General features: G+C 41.1%; 1 protein-coding gene across 1 annotated transcript in view; it reads right to left on the bottom strand.

Annotated features, from left to right (window-relative positions):
• Nucleotides 1–18348, bottom strand: part of LOC117288952 (protein APCDD1-like) — a 67509-nt gene that overhangs the window by 38362 nt on the left and 10799 nt on the right. Inside the window, exon 2 of the mRNA XM_033769828.1 lies at nt 16514–16676. Coding sequence (XP_033625719.1) covers nt 16514–16676 — 163 coding nt within the window. The remainder of the gene's footprint in view (nt 1–16513; nt 16677–18348) is intronic.

The raw sequence follows: 18348 nt of genomic DNA on the forward strand, positions 1-18348 counted from the left end.
TCGCAACTTCGACGACCGATTTTCACAGGTTTGTTATTTTATGCATTATGTTGAGATACACCAACTGTGAAGGCTAGTCTTTGACAATAACCAATAGTTTCCACTGCCTTTTAGACATAGTTCTTAGATTTTTTAAAGCTATTGACCACTCTTTTTTGTTATCGTTGCATTCATGTTTTTATTAGAGTGTAACCTCCCTACAGCTCCGGTTGCTCCAGTTATACACGCAAGTTGCGTAATTCGGTAAATCATTCCGCACCATATTTATATATCGATAACATAACAAAGTGCTCAAAATTTATTTTCTTTTGACCACTCTCTGTTTTTTGCTGTCAGTATTTCCCATCCATGTTTTTAGTAGGTATGACATCCCAACAGTTATAGGCTGTTCCATTTGAACAAACAAAAATCGTGCGAGCTGCGTAATGTAATTCGGATTATCACATCTTTTAAGACACAGTTCTTAACATTTTATTTGCTTTTGACCGCTATCTTTGTTTTGCTGTCACTGTTTTCCATGTTTTCATTAGGGTATGACATCCCTACACTTCAAGCTGCTCCAGTTTTTTTCTGCTCACGCGCGAGCTCGTTAATTCAGTATATCACATCTTTAAGACACAGTTCTGTCTTCCTTCTCGAAGATGGACCGTGTGCGCTCAGGCGTGGGCACGGTGTAACAGTAATGAAATATTGATCGCCTTGTGTGTCGTACAAGTGCACTACATGTCAACTGCGAAACCGCTACATCTCATCAAAAATCACCACTCAAGCGCAGCACTGGCGAGGAGAGGAGGGCCGGGGATCTCTCGGCTCGATTATAGAGGAGTTACGAGCGGCTCGAGTCTTCAGAAATGATCTACATCACTTTTTTTACGACAGCTTGAAATGGGATTCTTGAAGAAATCAGAGGGGTGCTGTAGGTTTTTTTACATAGTAATGTTTGATTTCTAATGTTGATGTATATAGATGTTGATGAAACCGTACAAAAAATCAAATGGCGGACTAACTCGGTCAGATTTGGGTGAACAATGTTCGTCAACATTGCAAAAAAAATAAAAATACTGTGCGGACATATTGTGTCGTAAGTCCCAAAGTGTTTAAAGTTCCTACACTGTGTGGATCTCTTTTCTTTCTGAGGTCCACCTGTTCATTTTGTCGATACCCCTTGCGTCGAGGCTATTTTGTACACTAGTGGGAAAACACTGTGTGGACATGTGCTGTAAGTCCACATAGTCTTTCAAGTTCCTACACTGTGTGGATCTCTTTGCAATGGTTTATCAGGTCCACACTTTGTATGTAAAGCACAAGGTCCACCTGTTAATATTGTCGATACCCCTTGCCTCGAGGCTATTTTGTACACTAGTGAAAAAATCCACTATGTGGACATGTGCTGTACGTCCACACAGTGTTTCAATTCCCTACACTGTGTGGACCAGTCTTTTGATCACAGGTGTATACTTCCAACACACAAGGTGCCTGTTTTTGTAGAGACCCCTTGCGTCGAGGCCATTTTGTATGCAAGTGAAAAAGTATCAAGGTTTTCAAAGACATTTTTTCTTCTTCTGAGGATGTGGGATTTATATTTGCTCTTACGCGCCGTCTGATCCGCTGCCTTCGATCCAAGCCTCCCATGGTTATTTCCTTCACCCGTTCAAACGGAAACAGGGAAGGTCTCAGCTGTGTTTTTTTATTTCTTTTCTTTTTGGCCGACCAGCACATGAGATTTCTAAATAACATACGTGACTTGATAAACATATCCCGATATACTAAACCGTCTTGCCGGGTATTTAGAAAGCTGAGCGTATAATGACAAGTGTGGAACAAACAGTGGTAGTTCTATTCGATAGAATGAATTCTTTATTCACGGAGGAGGGATTTTCTCTCGGCACTAGAGGCTTGTGATTATTTGTAACACCACCCTCATAATAGAAAAATCCCAGCATCTCTTGAAGCGTTGAATGACATCTGTGCCATCTTTGTTTGATCTCCTGTGTACATGATAACAGTAGCAGTGCTTAGTATCACAAGGGACCACCCCAGCAGATTCGGTTTTGGTTTCAATTGGTTAATATCGTCAATGCCTTCTGGACTCAACTTCATAGCGCTGCTCAACGGCCGATGTTTTTTTGTATTGAACGATTTCCATTGCATATCGGCGCTAACCGACAAGAAACGGAAAACCCGAAAATTAATGACCTAACAATACACTGTGCAAAGCTTCAAACATCACCGTTGTATACTGTTTAGACATTTGAACCTAGATCGAACCTGTATTGATTTTACACCAACGACTGGGTGTTTTGGGACAGTTTTAAGACAATCCCCTGGCTGGTTAGAGCGCCCACGTGGAGTTAATTCTATTTTGAAAAGCAAATACAAATGGCGCCATAGTCGCCATTTTCCTTTCAGCCGTTCAAACGGTTTGCCTTCGGATAAGCACGAGTCGAAAGTCAAGATACACTTTCCTCCCATTGCCACGATCTTTCGACTCAACATCAGAATCTGCTTAAGTAAAGATCAACGGTTGACCCATGTAAAAAAAAAAAAAAAAAAAAAAAAAAAAGTTTATGCACGAGTCAATAATGACTTGAATTTGATATAGGTCTCCAAATAATGACTCCGTAGCCAAGATTTTTCGTAGTGTAGACCACTGTAGACAATTCATTTCAACTGTAAACACAACCGACGGCATGCAGGTCATATACTCAAAATGAAGATGGACACAACCTTTCGTGTCTAGGCCATTTTCGAAACCGCGGTTTCGGCTCCAGATTCGTCTTAGGCTAGCTTGGCCCCGCGGTTGTTTTGACAACTGCGCCTGCTTTGCGTACGTGCTTAGTCAGGGCTTCAGACGAGAGAACGGATCCTGAAGCCGAATCCAAAGCCGAAACCGTGGATTCGAAAAGGGCCATACTGATTTGATATGCGTAACCATAAGGGAAAAATAAAATGGCTACCGTATACTTGAGATCATTGGGGATAATTGGAACCGGTAAATTGTGGTTTGTACAAGGTAAATGAACACGTGCAAAACAACCTGTATACACAAACAAAGCGAGTGGACCACTCAGTCAGAGAAATGTATTTAGAACATCTCTATGAATAATATCATTAAGAAACCACCCAAAAAGAGTTGTTATGTAGCCGTCACAAGGTAACATCTATAACTTGCAAAACAGAGTATGCACCGAATGAGCAGAAAACAGAGAATATTCTGTACTTTCTCAGCCAGTTGTATGGGCATAAACAATCCAGAATATGTTCAGAATGAGCGCGTTAGGGGGGAACCTGTCAAACAACTTGCTGACCGCCCTTGTGTTTTCTCAAAAAGAGCAAGCTTTCCATTGTTTAAGGCACGACACTATTGGTAATTGTCAAAGACCATCTCTTTTCGCTTGGCGTATCTCAACATAATATGCATAAAATAACGGACCTGTGAAAATTTGAGCTCAATTTTTTGTCGAAGTTGCGAGATACTAACGAAAGAAAAAACACCCTTGTCACACGAAGTTGTGTGATTCAGATGCTTGATTTCGAGACCTCAACATTAGATTTCAAATTCGTGGAAAATTATTTCAGAGGGAGCCGTTTCTACCTCTCCCCATAACTCGTTACCAAGTAAAGGTTTTGCACTAATAACTATTTTGAATAATTACCAATAGGGTCCACTGCCTTAAACAACGAACCTATCGCAGGCTCTTGTTAATAAATAAAGGTTTAACCTGTGACACTATAAATAGCCATTTGATATTTCAAGGTGTCTGTGTGGTATTTTGATAGCAGATGGGAAGGAGAGGGTTGCGGGGCTTGGAACCACTCTCAAGTGGCTTCTGCAAGTAGTATCTAGGCCATTAGTGTTGGGAGATAAAAAAAAGTCAGGTGACTTGATTAAGATATGAACAGATACCTCCGTGTAAGGGGTGGGAGTTGTGACCTTACTGTGCGAGGCAGGTCTGCTCACAATAACTCCACGTTTTCATAATAGCTACATGAAGAAAAACTTATTCTTTGTTGGTAAAAAATCCAAGGGCCTATAGTCAGATTATGTTCTCGCTGATCACCCATATTAAATTAATCAAACTTTACATCTGCTTTGTGTTTTTGTTTGCTTGCTCGTTGTTGTTAGTTTTGGGGTTGCTTTTTAGTTTAAAATTGGCTCCATACATAAAACTAAATTATTTCCTGATGTTTTTCTTATACACACTGCAGGTTCGGCAATATACAGCGTAACGGTGGCAAGTCTATGCAAACGATGGTAAACACTGCGGTAAGTTTATTCTCATAGCTCAATTTCATTGTCAATAGGTACACAAATTTCTGCTAAACAAAAATAAGAAGGAGACCAGTCACTTATATACTGCATGCAAAATGGTATTTTGGCTGGTAACCTCATTCTATACTAAGCACAATGTAATGTGTTTACCACCTTGGCTTAGCCATTATACACTTTCGGTACAGACAAAAAATTTAAAGTTCACAGATTTACAAATAATTCACAGGGTTTACAGAAGGTAATGGTGAAAGACTTATCTTGAAATATTATTCCATGAAATGCTTTGCTTTTTGAGAAAACACTAAAACAATATTAAAATTCGGTAGCGAGAATTACGGATTTATTTTAAACACATGTCATGACACAGCGAAACGTGGGGAAACAAGGGTGTGTTTTCCCGTTATTTTCTCCCGACTCCGATGACCGATTGAGCCTAAATTTTCACAGGTTTGATATTTTATATACAAGTTGTGATACACGAAGTGTTGGCCTTGGACAATACTGTTTACCGAAAGGGTCCAATGGTTTTAAGCCAGCTCTATAAAAGTTGTGCCCATCAGACGATTTAACGCTATCACGAAGCTCTTCTATAGTGCATCTCGTCCAGTCTTCCCAGCCACAAAAGAGCTACACTATAGACGTTGGAATTTTACTAGGTCAAGCAAACGAACGCTCTCAAGTTTGATATAGAGTCCTCGGTTTTCAGACCGTTCAGTTGCCGATCGTGTCCATACAGCTGTGACGGGGTGGTGTTTACATTCGGCTCTTCATCATGTTGGATCGTTTCTCTCGGTTGCACTTGCACCACGCTCTCGCTACAAAATGCAATTCATTCGAGCACGTAGTGATTTACTTATAACCGAGACACCCCCCCCCCCTTCTTCCCGTATTATGCTGTTTTCTAAAAATGGATGGCCAGCTTGCTAAACAACGTACAGTGGTCTCTGTTTTCGATAACTGAAGTATCCACATAATTGTATTGGGCCAACTGATATATGATCTGGCAGCTTGATCAGATGATGTGCAGTTTGTGTTTATGCGAATAGGATATGGGGAATGGGAATGACTGTGGTTATTATGTACTTTGAGACTCCATAACTTGTCTGAAGAATTAAAATGTTACTGCCAATGTGTGCTGGCTAATAGGGCCAAAAGTCATTGAGCCGTTTATTCCCTCACAATCAGCTAGGCACACAGCAATTTTGCTTACCGGGGTTGCCAATCAAAATCTTTTTTTCTTGATATTAGTCATCTACATGTCTATTTGTCTTGGCAGTGTCACAATGGGCAAGATGCAGGACTTGCGATGATCACCAGGTTGTGGGTTCAAATCCAGCAAAGCTAACATCTGTCTTTTTAACAGTGGTTAAAGAATAATGTCTTGTCCTCTATAGTTCACAATCACGAATATCTGTTTATTGATTTGAGCAACTCATAAGCACGGACGTTAAACCAATGTTTTTATGAGAGAGATTGGCTGTTGCCATGGTGTTTATATCCATTCCCCTGTGGAAGTTTTGCCGAGTTCCCTTGTTGGGAAGATCATCTTAACAAAGAAAGGCACACATGCACGACTTATAGTGTGGCGCAGTTGGGGCAAAGGTGTGTGTGGGGACCGGGTGGGGTTAAGGGGGGAAATGTGAGGGGGCAAGGGGAAAGCTCGTGCACCGAGCACCACATTTTAGGCACCGCATTTTAAGCATAATAGTGAATGGCCACCGTTCTCTACTTTCCAAGGACAAAGCAATGCCTCTGCACTTGGGCAAGTTTCAGAACCCCCCCCCCCCCTTCACAGTGGTATTCCACGTAGCCTATTTATTTTTATTTTTTTATATGATATTGGATAACATTCATATCAAAACAATTTACTCCTATAAAAAAACATGCTCGATCTTCAGCAATGCAATGGCGTTTGGTGACGTACTTTTCAACAGTGAGTATGTATACTTCAGTATGCTTCTTTTCTATGGTGTTACTCGCAGTCAAGAGAATGACAAATACGGAGACAAAAGAGCTTCACCAGCAGCACTTCAAAATATGCCAGCACATCTCCAAACCCCTTCCTCCCTCCCCTCAAAATCATAAAAATTGTCCAATAAATTTCACTGGGTAGGTACAGCGAGAGTAATGTGTCCTTTGCTCCTGTTGGTATATCCACTTAAAAGTTCTCCAGAGACACACTTCAGCTCTCTGCTCGTCTGTGAAATGATATTGCTGGATTGCTCTTCCATTTTTTCCCCCTTTTTTTTTCGAGAGCGATTAAATGACCCAATCCCCTAGTGGAGCTCCATCTCTTTTCGTGCCCTCAGTCACGCCTGTAATCCGATGTTTTGGGCAAACATTGCGACGCCATTAACCCCAATATTCTGCACTTTTCCTCTCGTGTTATGGACTCTCGTCGTGCATTGCCTGTCAGCGCGAGAAGGAGACGCGTCTTTGTTGCTGGGTTGTTGGGGAGAGCCTTGTATTGGATGGCTTTTTTTGGCTATGTTGTGTGCTTCGTCATCGTTTGTCTGGTTTAGGGTCGATGTTCATGTGAACCCAAACCCCAAATTAGTACAGAGGATCAAAGTGATACGACGTACAACATGATGACACATAACCGTCATTGTCGAAATATGCTGTCATCTTGCACGAAACTGCGATGATATTTTTTTATTCTGTTCTACTTCAAAAAAGCTGACGATAAAACTCAAAGTTTGTTGACCTAAAGACAGCTATTGTCCACGAGTTTTCAAACCTTGTGTCCGTCCTAGCAGTTTCTAAACAAATCTTAACATCACACGTGAACATGAACCGTAGGCCTTACAATAATAATGTTCTTGATAGAGCTGCAATGATGTTCTTAAAAACAACCTGACGGGAAAACCCAAAGTTTGTTGACACAAATATTGCCTGTTTAAATAAAATGGGCAGTCAGGTCGGCTCAGGTTATTCCCTGCCTTTATTAGTGGACCCCGGTTCGAGGTGTATTGCCTTTATTAGTGGACCCCGGTTCGAGGTGTATTGCGTTTATTAGTGGACCCCGGTTCGAGGTGTATTGCGTTTTCCAGTCCCTACCAGACTGCGTGGGTTTTCCATTGATAGGGGGTTCCCTCCCAAGTCTAAAACTTAAAACTCTTCACTGTCTTCTATAAAAAGAAAGTTGGTGAGGTGTTTCCAGACGATGCTTTGCCGGCTATAGTTCAGGTCCGGAATAATAAGGTTCAGTTTGTGTTTTCAAACCTTGTCCGTTCTACAGTACAGTTGCAAAAGTTTCGTAAGATCACACGTGAACTCCAACCGTATATTGTACGTCATAGGCAATATTATTTTCTTCTTGCTATGCTTCTTTGTAAGCAAATGTATCTTTTTATAAAACAAGCACGTCCGAATTGACACTCGCATGCTGACGCTATCAAAACCTTCCGAAAACCCACAAAATACAATTCAGAAAACCAATGCACCCGCAAAACTCGGATAAAAAAATATCGTCACGGATCGATCCTAAACCGCTGAGCAAATATTTATCCCGGACGAAGAATGTTGTTCTTTCCATATGAAATTGGGCCGGGATTCAATTCCCCGGGAATTGTTGTAGCTCGGGCCAGCACGGCTAAGCTTGACCACCGGGGTTAAATGAGGTCTCAGACGGTACACCTGATCCCACTGGACCGCCCTTGAAAGGTCGTTGTACGAGAAAAGGCTTAGTGCCTAAAGACTTATTATAAGCGCGTACAAAATCCCAATGAAATTTTAATTTTGGTCCGCACAATGGACTGTGAGTGGACATTCTGTGTTCATTATCTGCGATGGTCATAATTCATAAACCTATATGCAGATTCTTATCTTAGATATCAGTAATTAAGTTTTCACTAAATTCATTGACACGTCTGTTTCTAAACGTACACTGAGCAAACTAAGGTGTTATCACACATAGACTCATATATAGAAACCGAAGAGCGATTTAAATTTAAATTAAAACACCACCGGGTATTAAATAACATAAAAGTAACTGTTTTCGTAAAACAATAAGTGTTATTTCAACACCCTGTGATGTAAACTTTTGTTCTTTTCAGTATCTATGGTGATTTTTGCGGCTCTTTTCATCCACGTGCGGATTTACATTCTGAATTCTGGCCATAACTGATACTCGAGTTACGTGATGTCAAAGTGATACCGCGAAATGCAAAACTGTTAACCAATGGGTGCGTTCGTTTAGCTCCCCTGGGTAGACCCCGGTGTGTGGCGTGTGTTTTTTTCCAGGACAAACGTGTGCAGATATATACCCACGTTCGTCCTGGAAAAAAAAACGCCTCACACCGGGGTTGACCCAGGGAAGCTAAACGAACGCACCCATTGGAGTATGCACTACCTTAAGATGGCAACACATTGATATCGTTATATTGCAACTTCGATGACCAAGTAAGTCGACGTTTTCACAGATGTATTATTGTATGCATATGATGGGATACACCAAGTGCGAATACTGGTCTTTGACAATTGCCGAAGGTGTACAGTGCCTTTAAAGATACTGGACACTATTGGTAATTGTCAAAGACAAGTCTTCTCACTTGGTTTATCTCAACATATGCATAAAATAACAAACCTGTGAAAATTTGAGCTCAATTGGTCATCGAAGTTGCGAGATAATGATGTGAGAAAAAACACCATTGGCACACGAAGTTGTGTTGTGTGCTTTCAGATGCTTGATTTCGAGACCTCAAATTCTAAACTTGAGGTCTCGAAAAATTACTTCTTTCTCGAAAACTACGTCACTTCAGAGGGAGCCGTTTCTCACAATGCTTTATACTATCAACCTCTCCCCGTTACTCATTACCAAGTAAGGTTTTATGCTAATAATTATTTTGAGTAGTTACCAATTGTGTCCACTGCCTTTTACCATTGCGGTGTGAACTACACCTAAAGGTGGCGAAACATTGATAGTGTGCAATATCACTTTTCTGTCTGGCCTCCTTGCAGGCGACATTGCCTTTTACAAGGATACATTCACGCCCGGGGAGGAGGTGTGCATGAAGTTTACATGCTGGGCGATACACACATTGCAACTGAGCGTAAAACTTGTTTTCTTTTAAAGGCACTGGACACTATAAGAAGTTACTCAAAATAATTGTAAGCATGAAAACTTACTTGGTTATGAGCAATGGAGAGCTGTTCATATTTTAAAACATTGTGAGAAACGGCTCCCTCTGGAGTAACATTTTTTGAAAGAGGTAATTTCTCACTCAAATGTTAATAGACACTTAAAGCCTAGCTGAAGCCCTTTTTAGACATCTGAAAGCACAACATTGTGCAACAAGGGTGTTATTCTTTAATTATTCTCTTGCAACTTCGATGACCAATTGAGTTAAAATTTTCACAGATTTGTTATTTTATGCATATGTTGGGTCACACCAAGTGAGAATACTGGTCTTGATGACAATTTTACCAAACGTGTCCAGTGCCTTTAATGTAACACTGTCGAGACTAATTTGTTGACTGTCAGGTATACACGTTTCAAGGCAAGCCCCCGTGATGTGGTGAAAGTCTACGGCCGGTGTTTGCCGTCTTTGAACATCGCCCGCGGGTATCTCCCAGCGGTACAACGCTTTCAATTCTCACAAACCAACAGACGATTTACGAGGACATTTTCATAATAATTTCATAACTTTCTATAATTTGGAGGGTCACATTAGTTTGAGCAAGGAGCTTTTTATAGATCCATTGTTTTGAATTTGAAACTGTTTTGCACAGGCATGTGGTATCTGTCAATAGGGGAGATATGTATATGAACTGGTGGAAACAACAGAAGAATTATTAAAATCCAAAATAACAAGCTCAGATTTGTGACCATCCCATCTTAAAGAAGTGGCGATAACTTTAATTTTGTGTCTTACTGATTTAAGGCACCGTGCATTACTGGTATGCCTGTATCATTTCTTAAAGCAGAGTAAAAATTTCAGAAGTACAGTTTGCCAAACTATCTTGAACGGAATACTTTGTATATATGCTTGCATCAACTTTGACAACACCCAAACTCTCACGTGTGAAACCTCCAAAGCATGCTGCAAGTAAGTCTCCAAGTTTAGCAATGTCTTACTCACGCATTCCTTCACCATTCCATGTCTCATACCTCACCATCGGCTTAACAATTATCGAGAAGAAACGTGTGTATAAAACAGAAGAAGGAAAAGAAATAAAAAGTAATGCTCTAAATCGCCATTATCCACTAAAAGGTACCGCGCTGTCTCGATTTGCCTCCCCGGGGGTTTCGTGAGCCAGCCACGGCTTGGTGTTCGTAGTACGGCCCGCTCTCGCTTTGGTGTCTTAAGGCCATAAACATAAAATGTTTAGCGTCCCCGCCCGCTTCCTTTTTGGAGGCTGCCTCCTAATATATTTTTTTCTTATAACATGAAAAAAATAATAAATTTTCCCTTTTCCCTTTTTTCATACAAGGATTCTCAGACGAATTTGTATTAAAAAAACAGCCGGTTGTCTTTAAAAGTGTGTCAAGCAGCCATTAAAAAATAAATCCTTCCTTCTTTCTCCAAAAGGCAGGACGCTTAACATGTATTTGTTTTTATTTGGCCTAATATTGTATCTATAGCACATGAATTTTGTAACGCCTTGGGGCAACATGTGCTGCCATTGGTCGGGATTGATGGCGGGGAATCCGATTAAGGGTTCCATGAGAGTGGTGTTCTGGCCTTCTGCGTCCATTAAACTGCATTAACAAATCTTTGCCAGTTTATTCTGTTTTGACTCGGGGTAAGTCTAACCCTAGAGTAAGAACCAACACGAAATGCAGCACGACGTTTGTGTGTGGCAGGTGAGAGCGTGGCGTCTGTGGTACAGCTCATGACGTCATCTCTGGGACTACTATAACTAAGGTCATTGCCTTGCCTCTGTTCCGTGGGATTAACATTCTGGTGGCGTAAATGGGTTAAGAGTGAGGAATGTCTCTCCGGGAGCCGGAAAATAATCTTTCAAACTCTCTCACCTTGACAAGAATAAAATTTGGTTTTTACTACAAATATACCGATGTGTGTTACGCACTGCACGCCTGAGACTTCACGTCTAGGCAACGAAGGCGATTGCCTCGATGCCTCCTATAGTCATTTGGTGCCCTTGGAATGCTTCAGTAGAAATTAACAATTTTCTTCGTGCCCGTTACCAAGGAGAAAATATCTTGGTGTCCTTGCCCTTTCAAAAACGAAGCCTACAGACATGACACCGTAAAGGCCTTTATACACACATTACTTTCCAGAGTTCTGTGGGGAAAGATTCACATGCAAATCACTCGTGTGGGATTCGAACCGACGACCCTTTCAAGAAAGCAAGACTAATGTAACTGGAATTGTAACCCCAATTTTCGTACAAACTATGAGTACTTTGTGATCATCTCTAGTCATTTTCGAAGCTTCTGTCCTTTTTTTTCTTCAAACAGAATACAGACTTATGACATAGCCTGATGTCATTTTATGCAAATAACAAGTGTATGCAAATAACAAGTGTCTGCGTAGTCTGGCACAGAACGGCAACCATACGTGCCATCACGCACGCTCCTGATATATTGTCACGCATTGTCTCGTAAACAAGAGGGTCGGTGCACCAGATATTCGCTCACTCACGACCCCATCCCATTGTGATGTTGCCCCAATACGTCTGTCAAAATAAATATAAAACTTCAAATCTTTCCCCGAAGTTAACAGAGCCATTTTCTGAAACGTATTCCAACTGATGAGCCCACCCTCAACCACGAGAACCCATGCCCACTCAAACAATCTACAATGACCATTTAGGAGCCCTCCTCGTTGAGTCGTTACGGTGGGGGGATTTTAGTCCAGCAATAAGAGCAAGGAAAACACGGGGCTTTTCTTTCAATTGTGGGCAGGGGTGGACGAGACCTTTTGAAAGTGATTGGCCGTCGGGAGGGAATTTGAATGCGAGGGCACTCGATGCTATACTCCAAGTCTCTTGAGTTCCAACAGTGCCGTGACAGTGTAAATATAGACGAGTTGGTGGCTAACGTAGACGAAGAGCAGATTGAGGAACGTTTTACAGTGACTTATACCATGGAGGAATAAATTAGATTTATTCCTCCATGCTTATACCCTCTTGTTTCAGTATCTGCCCATTTATCTTGAGTGTCTATGGTTCACTTTTTAACTTTCTATTTAAGCCTTCTCTTTCTCTATTGTACCGTTTAACCTATTTTTAACATTGGTATTTTTTATCGGTGTGTTATTATGTAAAAAAAAAATCTGGGCCAAGGAATTCCCCATGCAGGGAGAATAAATTTGTATTGTATTGTATTAGAATATAATATTCAACTATAGTTACATCACAACCGAACGAGAGAAACTGATTTTAGTGGACAATTATACATGGGAGTTCCTTGTGGCCAGGGTTTGAATCCCCATCCTCATATAAAGATACTATCATTAAGAGTGGCGTCACTTTCTAAAATATATTACAACGACTGATAGCCCACTTTGGAAAAGTTTCCGTATGGCGCCACCACTTTTTCATTCGAAATAAAATAATATAGTATCTAATTTACCTGATTGATATATCCCTTTTTGTAAAAATGAGTGAAAAAGTGGTGGCGCCATACGGAAAGTTATCCCCCACTTTCAGTTTGGTAGATTCAAAAATGCATTGCGGGAAACTTTACAAATTCCGTTAGCAATCGGCATTTAACCGTCTGGGCCCAGTTTCGTGCAGCCGTTCGGCAAAAAACTAGTTGTTTTGCCAAGCAGAACTAAGCAGGCTGTCAGTCATAATTCAACATAAATTGTAGGTATTTTTACGCTGGTAATCTACCAGCCCACTATTTCTCAGTGCTCAGCCTCTATTCTTTGTGTACACTCCAAAAACTGGAGTGTTAAAATTGGCACATGGGTGACGTTGTCACAATCCCCCTTCACAGGTGTACAGCCTATACTGAATAAATGCAAACACTGTGAACAAACAAAACACTGAAGTATTTGGTTGGCTGTCTTGTTTTCCCCCAACAAACCCCATATTGGTATTTCTTGGTAAACTTTTGTCGTAAAATAAGCTCAACATTCACAAGTTACACACACCTGTCTTCTTCGATCGTTTTAATTTGTTTTTCTCCATCAAAGCTAACAACTTCGGCAGTCGTTTACTTCGCGGCCCTGTTCGCGACCCTTATACGAGCTTCAACCAGTCGTTTATTTTCCATTTACAAAGATGGTTTTAAAGTTTTACAGATTTTGAAGAGAACACTTGTGGCTTTTATGGTTAAGAACGATATAGCAAAGCAGACTTTAAAATACTACGGCGACCACAGATACACCTGTTGTTTGTGACTAAAATATTGTTATTTACCTTAGGTACTCAGGGTAAGCGATCCTGTCTGGGTTTTGCTCCCATTCTGCATTCTATTTTATTCATAAGAAGAAATACACAGCGTAATCCGATCACTTGTAATCATTCCTCAACCCGAAGGCTGACCAGTGGAATGAATGTTGACGAGTTATCCCCTTAAGATAGTTTGTGCGTTGGGGGAAGTAAGGATTGAAAACTAGTCTTGAGGAAACCCAAGACGATGAGTGAACCCTATTCGTAGACAGCCAGACATCTTGTTGTTGTGCTACACGTTAAAAGAGACCACCAACATTATGGCAAGATAGCTATTCATTTAGAAGAGCGCCGGCACGTACATCGTTGGTTCAAATCCCACTCTATAGTCAACTTGTTTTCAGCCTCAAGTCACCCGTTAAAAGAGTCACCAAGGATCAGTATACACTGCGAAAAACTAGGGTGTTAAAGGCAATTTGCAAATTTCCATCTATAAATCGCTGCGGTACCCGCTGCTAAAATAGGAAGTACAAACTGCCATAGCTATACCGAGCAATCTCGGTGGTCTATTGGTAAGACACTGCTCTGGAATTGCAAAGGTCGTGGGTTCAAATCCAACCCGAGTTATATGCTTGTGATTTTGTTTCCAAAGAGCTCGGGAAAATACTGAGTATACAGTGTATACTAATGGGTAAAACCACAATTGACACCGTGTGTTGTCTAAACTGTAAAGATACCGAAAAAAGATTCAACATTTATACCAATATAGGCCTAGAGGGTGTTAAAAATAACACTCGCTTCTGCCGACACAATGACATCATTGGTGTTATTAGTACACCCTGGTGTGTTAATTTCATTCTCTCGTGGGTGTGTGGTCCTGCTGGTGTGCGGTTGGCGTTTCATAGTATAAGATATTTTGTAAAAATGTTATTAGTTTTAATTGCCATTAATTTTCAGAGTCATTACCAAACGTATACATAGCCTACCCTTTAATAGTCTGGTGCTTGAGGCTTGCTATTAAATGGTATGAGTCCTTTGTTTAGTCAGTGACAATTGAACGAGCGGCTACGCATCATTCGCAATTTGAGGCAAACGTACAGGTGTGTCACGCACTGGGGCGTTGAAGAGCTTGGGGTTGTGGGGCCTCATGTACTTGACGCAACCATTAGGGGATTCGGGAGGGTGTTTTGTTCAAAGCCATCGTAGATCGCTATAAACGATCACGTGGCTTTAAAGACACTGGACACTATTGGTAATTGTCAAAGACCAGTCTTCTCACTCGGTGTATCTCAACATATGCATAAAATAACAGACCTGTGAAAAATTGAGCTCGATTGGTCGTTGGAGTTGCGAGATAATTATGAAAGAAAAAACACCCTTGTCACACGAAGTTGTGTGCTTTCAGATGCTAGATTTCGAAACCTCAAATTCTAAACTTGAGGTCTCGAAATCAAATTCGTAGAAAATTACTTCTTACTCGAAAACTACGTCAATTCAGAGGGCGCCGTTACTCACAATGTTTTATACCATCAATCTCTCCCCATTACTCGTTACCAATACAAGTGAGCTAGGTTTAATGCTGATAATTATTTTGAGTATATACCAATAGTGTCCACTACCTTTAAAGGCAAAGTATACCTTTGGGTTTTGCAACCGTTTTGACTGTTTCAATCCTGTATCAGTTTTGAGGTAAATTTTGAATCGAATAACCCGAGCTTGGTTGACTGTGGTCGATCATTAATAATTATTGAAAGCAGCATCAGGATCATGGTTTCCTCCCTGGTACCGGTAACTTTGTTTCCCGCTTACTAAAGCGCAAAAGGGAACCAGTGACAACGAAAGCAAAATGGCAGAAGGCAATGGCAGTTTTGAATACCATACCGATGGTTGACTAGTCTTCCGAAAGAGTCGCTCGAGTGAGTAAACTGCGCCAGTGTAAGTTGCTAGTCAGTGGTGAACCCTGGGTCGACTCGGTGTGCGCACTCAAACTTCCTCCAATTAGACGCACTTGTGTACACACGTGTCCCTTGTCTATAAGACGCCAGCATACACGTATGTTACGCACGATTGTGTCCGACGGTGACGATTAAGTCCGACATCGTTATTGAACCATTGTGTATAAACAATTTGACAATACACACTTGCACAACCCCAGGGTTGTAGAAGAATACATGTCAAACCATTCCATTTTACCAAGCTTGATAACTTTATTAACAAAAACTAATTTCATCAAATGCAAATCGTTCGAGCTTGTTGACAATAGTGTTTTATTAGCGCTACCAGCACTTCAGATCAGAGAAATCAATGAGATGGGAAGCTAAGCCGACTGCTTCAAGTCCATGTTCATAATGCCACATGGGATCATTTGACTTTTCATGTGATGAGTCTGCAACATTTAATGATGACTGAACATTGCGGATGACTGATTGTGTAAACGATTAATTTCGAGGATAACCCGACGAGACGTGGTAACCTGACCCCTGTGCGTTTCCCATTAAGTATGTTTTATGAGCAATGGCATCTCGCGACTGTATGGAACTGACTAAAATGTATTCCAAGATTGGTTTTCGACCGGATGGAATTTACTGGAGTCTAAATGGTGGAATATTTCGCATTATGGTAGAACTACAATACGTCAGGGAACAAGACTGATACACCAGGGATATACTCTGCACCGCATTTTTTAATATTCTGCATTATGGTATTATTACAATACTTCTGGGAACAAGTGATATACCCAACCTCGCTCCCATGGGCAGCTTGCCTTATCGATAACTCTAGTGCACAGCAAGATATGTCGAACGCCTGCAAATGAGTCTTGGGATATTACCAGTGAGCGATATCTGCGTCGCCATACGTCGAGGAACAAGACCAAATTATCATGATGGGTCTATACAGAAGTTAGTCTACTGTAAACTAAAAAACACCTACCTCATCGACATCCACTCTCCCTTGAGTCTCGGGGGAATCACCTCTGACACGCCCTCGTTGCCTTGGAGATGACGTAACTGACGCCCGCAAACTGATTCCGACAGCGCCCTCACAATCTGACTGTCCAACTCGCTATTTGGCTCCGCAGACACCACACTCGGGACTGTTGGGGAAAACACATAGACTGGTTATACGTTTTATAGCGTGCATATCCGTCACTCAGTGACACTCAAGTCAAGGCGCTTTAACATACAGTATTTTCCTGCAAGGGTGGGACTACGTTTGAATTATGAGACCTAATCTTTGCGCCATGTTTTGGCGTTGACAAGGTGCTGCGTGAAGCAATATGCTGCCAGGAACACCGGGCGAACCCCTTCCCTTTTCGATAAGTGCACCGGGTTCTTTTGCGTGAGTTACACAACGCACCGGACTAACGGCTTTACGTCCCATCCGAAGGAAGAAGCATCATGGTTAAACGTCTTGCTTCAAGGGCACATGATTGTGTCACGACTGAGACTCGAATCCACACCAGTGCTCTCAACCGCTTGGCCATGCCACGCTCATTATATTGTTTTTTCTTAGTTGGCCAAGAAAATGGAGAACACGATTAAATGTCTATTTGAAGAACAGAATATACACTACTTAATACAGATCGGTGGCAATTTCTTCTTTATTCCATTAGGGCGTCAGCCGTCCCGTGGTGAAAGAGAAGGGAAAAAAACAATGTTCTCTATCCCCAATTCAAAATCAACATCTATTACATACAGCGATTCTTGAGACTTTTAAGTGACTTTTTTCTATCAGGTGGGTCACTTTTGGTGTAATTGATTGAACGAGACAAAACTCCCAAGATGGTTGTTGCTCTCTTGCTTTAATCGCAGGTTATCCCACGGGTCAGTCCTTATACACGAGGCATAATGGCGTCGTTTATGACGTCACTCTCGATACCCAGCAATGCAAAAAAAAAAACATACAGAAAAAAAAATGCAGTCTATTTCAAGATTACCATTGTCTCTTTCCTCATGTACTATATCCTTTTTATTAATTTTTTTTTACCCATACACCAATGTGTGTTAGCACTCTCCCCGATGCAAATTTTAACATCTCTTATATATCCCTTTTTCATATACAGAATATCCAGGACATTTGCTGCTCGATTGATCCAAAAAACAAGTTCCATCGTATTCGAGGACAAGAAAGCATTACTATATCATCTTTCAGCCCGGGTCCGACTGACATACCCTTTCAGCTTCTCACGAACCTCTCTCGGGGGTATTTTGATAGAAAACACGGCGGAGATGTTGGGACATCACCGGAGCGCTACGCGTGTCATCAGGTACGTGTTGGACCTTACAAACCAGAGGTAAAGCAGGGAGATTTTTATAATGCAGGGTTTTTTGTTCCTTCTTCTCCTGGGTTTTGAAAGATTGTGATTGGATATCCCAAGTGAAATTAATATATTTATTTATTTATTAACCTGTATTTGAAAAGGCAAACCCAGAAGGTATACGTGATGTAGTGAAGCGGTATTTTTATGAAGACCTCACTTTAAAAAAGAAAAAAACAAATTATGCAAGTTTTATTGCTTAAAGGCAGTGGACATTATTGGTAATTACTCAAAATAATTATCAGCATAAAACCTTATTTGGTAACGAGTAATGGGGAGAGGTTGATGGTATAAAACATTGTGAGTGACGGCGCCCTCTGAAGTGACGTAGTTTTCGAGAAAGAAGTAATTTTCCACGAATTTGATTTCGAGACCTCAAGTTTAGAATTTGAGGTCTCGAAATCAAGCATCTGAAAGCACACAACTTCGTGTGACAAGGGTGTTGTTG

The sequence above is a fragment of the Asterias rubens genome, chromosome 4, assembly GCF_902459465.1.
Source record: "Asterias rubens chromosome 4, eAstRub1.3, whole genome shotgun sequence".
NCBI classification, from domain to species: Eukaryota; Metazoa; Echinodermata; class Asteroidea; order Forcipulatida; family Asteriidae; genus Asterias; species Asterias rubens.